At 37.6% G+C, this 10,303-nt stretch overlaps 1 protein-coding gene across 1 annotated transcript in view; it reads left to right on the top strand.

Annotated features, from left to right (window-relative positions):
- si:ch211-165g14.1 (transcription factor 20) overlaps positions 1-4,976 on the top strand; it is a 10,047-nt gene extending 5,071 nt beyond the window's left edge. The window contains exons 3-6 of the mRNA XM_038282538.1: positions 2,020-2,113; positions 2,198-2,247; positions 2,381-2,449; positions 4,331-4,976. Coding sequence (XP_038138466.1) covers positions 2,020-2,113; positions 2,198-2,247; positions 2,381-2,422 — 186 coding nt within the window. The 3' untranslated portion in view covers positions 2,423-2,449; positions 4,331-4,976. The remainder of the gene's footprint in view (positions 1-2,019; positions 2,114-2,197; positions 2,248-2,380; positions 2,450-4,330) is intronic.
- The last annotated feature ends 5,327 nt before the right edge of the window (positions 4,977-10,303 follow it).

Below are 10,303 nucleotides of genomic sequence, written 5' to 3'. Positions count from 1 at the left end.
ATAGACCCACAGCGTGTAGCTCAGACCACGCTTCAATATTGAGCATAAATCAAAAATGTCTATGTCAAGCTCACTGCAACACACTGCTGTAAGAGAATAACCAGGAAGCGAGGTAGGAGGGCAAAATCGGTTTAGCGCCACCGCAGCACGGGAGGGAGAATTACGTCCAGGAGCAAATGGATAAAAATAGACCGGAGGAAAAAAAAACATGAATCGATACTCTTGCAGATGTATCCATGCATCAGATTGTCGGCTATTGGATCGATGCATCGATTCAAAACGATTATTATTTACACCCCTACTGTCAAAAATAAAACCCTAGCACTCCTATAAAGAAGGAGGAGAAAGTTTATGCTAACGGCAGCATCATTTCTAACACTAACAGATGTTTTTACAGCTAAAATTCACTTTGATCACGTTGACAAACCTGTGGGGCGTAACCTTCATTTTTTCTCCTCCAAAGCAAAGCTGAAACTGATGGTGGAGGAACAGAAACTTCTCATGTTGGTAAAGGGAAATTCAGAAAGCAAAGGTGCATAACTAAGTGTTAAATGCTGGATCTGCAAAATAACAGGAAATGATTTCTAAATCTTGTGGCATCTGTGATGACGATTAGCCAACATTTCCTCTAACTTTTCTTTGGTTTTCATCCTGGGTTACTTTATAAAAATCAGATGAATAAAACATGTAATACATATATTTCCAATGTACAGAGATGTATAACTAATTTATAGGCAGGGAGTATGTCGCTCTGATACGCTGTCGGTATATGTTTGAGTAAAGTGGACATTAGCTGTGGTAAAGCTCTTTGTTTTTAGTGGAATCCAGCATTCAGTACTGGAGAGATTTTATGCTGCAAACATCTTTTAAACGAGAGTTCTGGTTTCCCTTAAAGACAAGTTAAGACCAAAGTTTTAACTTTGCTCGTGCTATAAGGTAAAATCTTTCTCCTCTACATAACTACTTGCTATCATGTCCGTTTCAATCATATTAACTTCATTCTGAATCTTTAAGGCAGAGGTCTTCAACGGGGGTCCGCGACCCCTAGGGGTCAACGGAGGTACTGCATGGGTTTGCGAAAGTTTTGGCTAATTAGACTTTTGTTTTCTATTCCCTCCTGCAATTTTTTCCACTAATTGAAATGTCTTTAAATCCACATTAACATGAATTCAACACATTGATGTCTTTCAGTCATCAATCCACACATTCAGCGACACACAGGAGCTCTTTCAACCAGGGCACCGTTTCATTCACAATACCTGTGCCATCAACCAGGTACGGAAGAGGATTAGGGCCACTGGAAAAAAAAAAAAAAAAGTCAGAATTCTGAGAAAAAAGTCAGAATTCTGACTATTTTCCCATACTAAACCGAAATAAAATTTAAAAATCAGTTAACTTTTTTTTTTTTTTTTCACTGGCCCTAATCCTCTTCCGTAACCAGGAATCAGAATCAGAAATACTTTAATAATCCCAGGGAGAAATTACTTTTACTACATTACTCCATCTGTAATAGAGTGACTATAGGATCAGTTGGATATAACACAATGTCATACAATATATATAATAAATAGGGGGTCCCCGCTCCATCTCGCCATCAGTTTGGGGTCCCTAGCCTGGAAAACTTTGAAGACCACTGATTTAAGGTGTAAATAATCCAGACCAAACTCTGGATTGATTGTTGTTTCTGCTGTTTTATTTCTCTGACCTGGCATTTCTTCTCAGTCAGGCTCCACTTAAGAATGAACAGCTCCCTCGTGTGGACAGTGGTAACATTACAGCCCTAAAAAATTCCTTTTGCACACATTAATTGGATGGAACTAGTTTTAATCGTATAAACCATTAATCAAAACTAATCCCAAATTGTTTACATCCCTACTGGGATTTCATCTCGCTGTTCATTTTATAGGTTTTCATTCCAGTTTCCTTTATTTGTCTGCAGTATAAGAATGTGTTTTTAATCAGACTAATTATTATTTTTATTTTATCCATTTAATCTTTAATTTCTACATGTTTTCTCAGATTTGTTCAACCTGCCATCAGACGGGTGCAATAATGGGTTGTTTTCTGAAGGGCTGCCTGAGAAATTATCACTACACATGTGCTATTCAGTCAGGTAAAACACCTGATATATTATCATCATTAAATCGTTGTTCCTTTACTGCTCTGCTAACATGTTGGTTCATGGTGTGTTTCTCAGGCTGCATCCTAAATGAGGAGAACTTCTCAATGAGATGTCCGGAACATAAGGTAAACAGAATTTGCTAGAACAGGACACAGTAATACAGTAAAGCTTTATAAAGCATTTATTTAAATGTCAGACCACCGCTTTGTTAAAAAAATGGTTTATATAATATTTTTTTTTATTTTCTTTGTGAAACAGAACAAAACTTTCCCACCTGCTGCCAGACAAGACAAGACATGACACTAAAGACATGCGGGGGCCTTGGAGGTTTGCTCCTTCTCTCTTTTTAAGGCTTTATTAGCTAAAATCGGAAAATTGTAGGAACTGCTTATTTTTTATTTCAAAGTAGCTAAATCTAGCTAAACTAAATGAGGTGTTTGCTGAAACCTAATAAAAAAAAATAGATCAGGTAAAGCAAAAAGATAAATCTTAGTTGTTAGCAATTTTCATGTCAGTGCTTCTGGTATGGAGTTATTTTTTTTATGTTTTTATTAAATGTAAGAAACAAGGTGAAATAAAAGATAAATTGACATTTGGAAAAATAATTTCCAGGTTATTAAAGCTCCCCCAAAATTTGTTTTTACTCTCCAATATTGTTTCTTTTTATTTTTTCAAGGAGAGTGAAAACATTTTCACTCAAAAATAAAATATCTCTCAAAAGTCTTTGCTCTTGATTCAGGATTTTTCCCTCGATGCTGAAAATGTGTCATGGTTGAGTCTGTGTTCCTATTGGTCAGAGTCAAGTTGACAGCTCTGGGTTGCCAAAAAAAAAAAAAAAGATTTGAGGGTGAAATTATACTTTTTGTATCTTTATCCCCTTTGAAATAATTTTCCGAATGTCAATTTATCCATCCATCCATCCTGTTTTCCTCACGCTTATCCGGAGTGGGGTCACGAGGGGTGCTGGCGCCTATCTCCACCTGTCCACGGGCGAGAGGCGGGGTCCATCCTGGACAGGTAACCAGTCCATCGCAGGGCAACACAGAGACAAACAGGACAGAAATCTCCCAGAATTAGAAATGAAGGAGAATTTAGAGAAGCCGAATAACCTAAGAGTCATGTTTTTGGACTGTTGGAGGAAGCCGGAGTACCCAGAGAGAACCCACACATTCACAGGGAGAACATGCAAACTCCATGCAGAAAGGCAAGGAATTCAACACAAAACCATCTTGCTGCAAGGCAGCCGTGCTACCCACTGTACCACTAGGCAGCACTTTTCATTTAATGAATAAATGTATCTTTTATTCATTAAATGAAACATATTTTCTCTCACGGTTTCTTCAGTCTCAATTAAAATTAGTTCTTGCTTCTTTCTAATATATTTATTTTACTTTTAAAATTATTTTCATCCTTTCAGGTCGCCTTTTTTCTTAAATATTATAAAAACAAAAATAACTTGATATTTTGGTTGCTTTTTAAAATCTCGGCTTCAACTAAAGATGTCCAGCGATTATGGCTGCAGTTCCTTATGCAGGCACAAGGGGGCAGCATCAGATTCTTGATCAGAGAACTTATCAAGAGGCTGTTATTGTAAGACTTCAGTTAAAAAAAAAAGCTCATTAAGAGGTGAAACATTTGCTGGATCAGTAATCTAATGACATAATTTTTATTTATTATAATTTTTTTTTACAAACAGCATTTCACTGATAGGCAGCAGTTTATCTTTACTGTAAACTGTACATGTAATCATAACCTCTATGACTCTCTGAGGCATGCTGGGTCAAATCATGGTCCAATCGGCCCAATAGAGCCCAATCAAAAACAAATTTTAATTTAAACTCTTAATGGCAAATTACTCCAATTAATCATAGTTCTATAGAACCCTGCTCTGACTGGCCAGCAGAGGGCGCCACATAACACAGAAAGGAATTGAAAGAATTATATTTAAAATAATATATATATATATATAAACTTGTTTTGCTTCCTTCATGGATGTTGTCTCATTTCTGCAGAAATCTTTTTACAGAGACTGTTAGATACAGTAGCTCCTTACAGGAGATTTTCAGGTGCTGCTTTCCTGTGTTGGAACCAACCCTGATAAAGTCGCTCCTTATGCACTAATCCAGACATCCTACCTTAGAAACATGAGTTATGCTGTAAGTTTCCCTGACCTGCTTGTTTTTTCTGTTCTTCTATCCTCCCTTCCAGAACGCTCCACTGATCTCCTCAGGGTGTGACTACAGCTGCGCGGCTTCACCTTTTCACACTTTTCTAATTCTAATGAACTCGAGCAGAATTTCGGATGGAGGCCGGACCTTTCAGTAAGGCTTCCCGGCTTCACTTGTCACGACTGATTCAGGGTCCACTTAATTTATTTTCACGTATTCCCCCTTTTGTTTTCTTCCCTTCGTGTTCTTTAATGTTTCGCACACTCACTCACATTGACTACAGGTGTTTGCATTTGTTCCTTTTCTTGGAGATTCTTCCTTCGACTAGCTGCTAACAACTACATTTTAATAACTGAACATAGATGTTATATCAGAGTTTTATCGACCTCTTGCATAGAACACGTCTCATGCAAGAGGCCACTTTTCTACAAGTTTTTTGTACAACTTTTTTATTCCTTTTAATGCTTTGGTTGTATGTATTTCCCTTCTGGTTGCATGCGCAGCTGACCTTTGCTGCATTGCACTTTATACTATAGTTTTCTATTAGTTATTTAAACCTGTTCCTTCTTTTTCTACTAAAATTATTTAAATCTGATATAAAGCTGCACTAAGCTACAGTTAATCTGTAAAATTATTTAGAGTTAATGTCTGAATATAGAAAATCCTTCTGTCCTTGTTTACTAATACCTTAAAGGAGAATTCCGGTTTTTAACACTTTTAGCCCATTTTCTGTAGTGTCCAGGATGAAATCGAATGATCGACACCAAAATTTTGACAATTGCTCCTGTCTCTGCTATTTGGCTCATGCAGAATCCCCCCCTGGCTGCTTTAGAATGGCTTCCATAGTGCATGTCAGATAATGTCCTTAAAACAACCTTAAACGTTCTTTTTTTAAAATATGCTACTCACCGGGTCGTCAGCGCTGTTCAATGACGTCCCAAAAAAAGTTTCGTAAAGAAAAAACGTTCCTGTAGTGTTTTATTTAGCATTTTGTAAATCCCATTGAGTTCTGTTGCAATAGTCAATATCCCTCCGCCACCGGAAACGGAAAGGGGGCCTGTTTACGCTTAGTTGTAGTCTTTTCGCAAGGCCCAAGTGTTTATGCTTCACTCTGTGTACTCCGACGTCGAGGTGCTAACGTCTCTGTTAAACACTTGAAAAAACTCTGAAAATGGAATACGAAAGGTGGATTCTTGAGGAGGACATATTGGACTTTGAGTTTGACGGTAGAGGATACCGTCGCCAACTAGTGGTCTGGAGTGTGCAACGCTTCAGATTCGAACGGGAAGCGGAAGTTTATAAGCGGTTGTGATGTATCGGAAAAAATAGTTCTGGGATTTACAAAATGCTAAATAAAACAAGACAGGAACGGTTTTTCTTCACGAAACTTTTTTTGGAACGTCATTGAACAGCGCTGACGACCCGGTCAGTAGCATATTTTAAAAAAATAACGTTTAAGGTTGTTTTAAGAACATTATCGGACATGCTCTATGGAAGCCATTCTGAAGCAGCCAGGGGGGGATTCTGCTTGAGCCAAAAAGCAGAGACAGGAGCAATTGTCAAAATTTTGGTGTCGATCATTCGATTTGATCCTGGACACTACAGAAAATGGGCTAAAAGTGTTAAAAAACGGAATTATCCTTTAAGTTCATTCGGGCATAAAATGTTTATTTAGGTTGATTTTCCGCTCACTGGATGTGGAAACTTGATGGCAAGCGGCTCTTTAAGTGTTTGGTGATTATTGAGGGAATGAAACTGGAAACTCAAACTAAACTTCTTTTATTATAAGGAGTTTTTTTTTTTTTTACTATTTTAAAACGAGCACAGCTTTACTGAAAGGTAGACACCGGCTTCTCAACCGGAATATGTTGGTGGTTTTCACTACGATTAAAGCTTTGAGCTCTAGGCTAATCCAAAATAGAAGCAATTATAATTTCTTTTTATAACGTTTTGGGTTTTCTTCATATGAATAATTTAAAACTCTTTGCAGGTTTGCTGTTTGTTTAAATAACTGAAAATGATGCCAGAATTATTTAAGTCCTGAAGAGAAGTTAAAAAAAAAATCTCAGTTATCTAATGATTCGCCTTATGAGCGGAAAAATTGTCACATATTAGTGACTTTTTTTTAGACGGATGTGATTTGGGATTAAATTAATTGAGAATTTTTAGCTTAATCTATTCAGAAATCTGTATTTGGCTCATCTGCTGAATATAACTGAATTTAAGGTGTAAACTTTGTTAAATTAATAAAATTTTAAGAGGTGAGTGAGCATGCTTTGTGTTGATGATAAACAGGAAATAAAGGGGGAGGGGTTTGTGTTGGGTGGGGTCAGTTTTTATGTATTTAATGAACCAGAAAATAATCTAATCAGACGTCAGAAAGATCAAAGCTGCCCCGTTGTTTTTCTGCATCACTATTTTAGAGTGAGATCAAATTTTTTCCAGGAAGGTTTGGTGAAGTAGGTAGCAGTAGTCAGTAGCTTACATTCAGTCTCGCTTCCTAATGTCAACGTTTTCAGCCAGTTTAGAATTTCAGTGTTGGACCAATAAAAGCTCATATTCTGAACACCCATTCAGTAAATATGAAGGATATTGAAAAGTTCATTTTTTTTCAGTGACTTTTTTACTATTAGAATATAACACCAGGAAAACATTAAAAAGATTTAAGAAATAAAGGGCATAATGAAACATTTTTAAAAACCCACTTAAAGGCTATTTCCAAAGGTAAAACAAGCCTCATTTGATCATGTATTTTAATTCAGGAAATGGTTCGCATGAAACTAAACCAGTAACTCCCAGCGGCTAAAGCTAACTGTAGAGGGACCACAGACTTATGTAAATAAGTTGCAGAATAAACAACATGACAAAAGTTTCCACATTCAATAAAATGACATTTACTGTTGTGCTGTTTTTCAGGTCAGAGTTTCAGAAGGTAGAAGTCTGTTTTGGTCTCACACTGCAAAAAACATCTAGAAATAAGTAAAAAAATGTCTTAAATTAAGTGTATTTACCCTTAATTTGCAGGTAAATAAGATGATTTGCCAATGGAATGAGTATTTTTACTCTTAAAATAATATATTTAGATAATATACACTTGAAATAAGACAAAGCAATTGTATTTTTCTTATTTTAAATGTAAATTGTCTTGTTCCATTGGCAAAGTGTCTCACTTACCTCCTCAATTCAAGAAAAAATGCACTTAATTTGAGCAAAATTTACTTATTTAGATTTCCATTTTTTGCAGTGCAGTCTTAAAATGAAACTGCTTGTGATTGGCTACTTTTCAAGAAATTCCGCCTCTTGAGACAGTATTGTTTTCCTCCTGGCTGCGGCTAGTAACCCTAGCAAAGCATCTTTATGCGAGTTTGCCCTGCAACCTGATGGTTGTCGGCTTTCAGTGTCGTTGTGTCCTTGGGCAAGACACGTCACCTGCATTGCCTACTGATGGTGGTCAAAGCGCCCAGTGGTGTCAGTGTTGGGCAGCCTTGCGTCTATCAGTGAGCCCCAGATCAGCTGTGGCTACAATGTAGTTTACCACCATCAGTTTGTGAGGGCCCTGTCACACCTTGCCGATTTGACCAGCTGGCATACGCTGAACTTTCTATGTATTTTTTCCAATTTTTGGCGTATACATAACGTATTTATAACAAGTCCAGATCTTATGTCCAACGACATCCTAACTGATGCATAACGCAGTTAAAGCTGCCCCCCTCAGGCGTCCGGGAGGCGCCCCATCTGCATAAAAATATGGCCTTGATCGCGGTATTAACCCAGCTGCTGTTCACGGCTCGTCCAAAAAAAAGAATAAAAAGAAAAAGAAACAAGGTTTGCAGTCGCAGCAGATTCAGCGTCTTTCTGCTAGGAAGTATGTTGGTCGTGGCCGATGGCGTGAACGCAGGGAGGATTAATCACACCCATCTTCTCACTCACCCTATGATGGGGATGAAGTCTGGAGTAGAACTGACGGTTTCCTCCTGCGAACCCCCTTTTATTTTATGCCAAAATGCTGCCAATACGCCATTAAACTGTAGCTGGAAGTTGGAAAGATGTCCAGCGATCATCTGGAACACGTCAGATACGTTGATATGCGTTGGAGAGAAGTTCTTGATAAGTTACGCATCAGTTTGGCAAGGTTTTGGATAAGCTAGACGCCACCACTTATGAGTAAGTTACACTTAACGTAACTTAATTTACACTTATGGTATGTCAACCATCATAACTTATCCAATGTATGGCAGCGTTTTTTGCCAGATTTGTTGTAGTCAGGCGTACTCTGGCTAAATCGTCAAAGTGTGACGGGGGCTTGAGTGAATGGGTGAAGTCTTCTGACTTGACCAAAGCGCCATTTAAGTACAGGCCTTTTAACTGCTGTTCTATTAAACAATTAAAAAGTGGTTGAATGATGTAATCTAGAAAAATTAACTTCCCAACCTTGTATGAGCTAAGCTAGCTTTAGCTTCATTGTTTATATTTAGGATACAATCAGTTCCAGCTGCTGTTAAGCATTTTTTTCCTTCTGTCTCCAGCATTTTTTTTCCAATAAACTTTTCAGTTGATCAAAGAGACGACAGTTCGACATAGAGGCGGAATATAACTCTTGAAGAAAAAACAGCAATTAGCCCAAAGAAGCTTTGCTAATGTTGCAAGCCGCGACTAAAAAGGAAACGGTGCTGCCTCAAGAGGTGGGATTTCCTGAAAAGTAGCCGATCACAGGTGGTGTACCTTTCTCTGGTTGCTTCCAACCTCCAAGTGAAAAGTTAACATTAGTGCACAGAAACAGATCCACACTGAATCTACAGGAGCATAAAAAGCAAGAGGGGCAGTGAAGGAGCATCGGGGAGCTCATGGTGTTCAATTTGCACAAATAAAATGTTTAAAGGAAAAGTCCGCAAATATTCAGGATTCAAACTTCTGAAAATACTTTAAATATGAAATTATTACAAACTGTTCAATAAATGATCAGTGTTTTTAATAAAGAGTAATTCTCATCTGAATGTGCTTTACTGGAGGCATCCATGTTTGTCAAAGAACACTACTGCCACCTACTGGTTTGTGACGTCACGGTGCGGTATCGGCTGTTGATCAAGTCCCAGTGCTGTATCTGGTGTTTGTCACAACGTGCTATTATCCAAGTCATCTTGAAAACATTCTTCTTCCAAATGTTGGCTACATATTACACTGGAAAAAAAAAAATTTAAATCTACATAAGTCATTTTTTCTTCAAATAAGTGCATTTTTTCTTGAATTTAGGGGGTAAGTGAGACACTTTGCCAATGGAATAAGACAATTTACATTTAAAATATGAAAAAAATATGTATTGTCTTATTTCAAGTGCATATTATCTAATCTTATTTTAAGAGTAAATTTCCTCATTCCATTGGCAGATCATCTTATTTACCTACTCAAATTAAGGGTAAATACATTTAATTTAAGACGTTTTGACTTATTTCTAGATCATTTTTGCAGTGTACGTGTTTTTTCTTTGGGCAGAAGTTCGATGGCAAATCCTCCCTCTTCAAGTTGGCGATCCAACGACCAACCCGTCCGTGGAGGATCAGGAATCAGAAAGGTGGAATAACTCTTTATTTCCCTTTTACCCGATGTATTCCAGCATCCAGCTGCCATGCACGTGGGCATTGTCAGTTTCACTATAGCTCTGGTGAATTTCAATGGTGAAGTCCTCTGGAAATCTTCAGTAATTGTTGTTGATTGCAGATGTGTCTAGTAGTTCCCATTGATTTTGCTTGGAAAGCGGGGAGAATGGCGCTAGGCTTACCGCACCGTGACGTCACTGCTGGAAGATGGCAGGAGGGAGGGGCTACTATATTTGGGCAAAAATGGCCGCTCCCGAACTCAATGATCACAGCGAAAATTGTCAAATGTTTTTAATTATTAATGCTAAATCCATTAAATAACTGCGAACTTGTTAATATTAGGTATAAATAATGATCCATTGATTATTCCTCGCTGACCGGACTTTTCCTTTAAAATGTAAATTTTAACCATAGAGGTT

Source organism: Cyprinodon tularosa, unplaced genomic scaffold, assembly GCF_016077235.1.
Source record: "Cyprinodon tularosa strain WSP-4 unplaced genomic scaffold, ASM1607723v1 ctg104, whole genome shotgun sequence".
NCBI lineage: Eukaryota > Metazoa > Chordata > Actinopteri > Cyprinodontiformes > Cyprinodontidae > Cyprinodon > Cyprinodon tularosa.
Note: the sequence above shows the minus strand (reverse complement) of the source record. Positions and strands in the feature narration are given on the sequence as shown.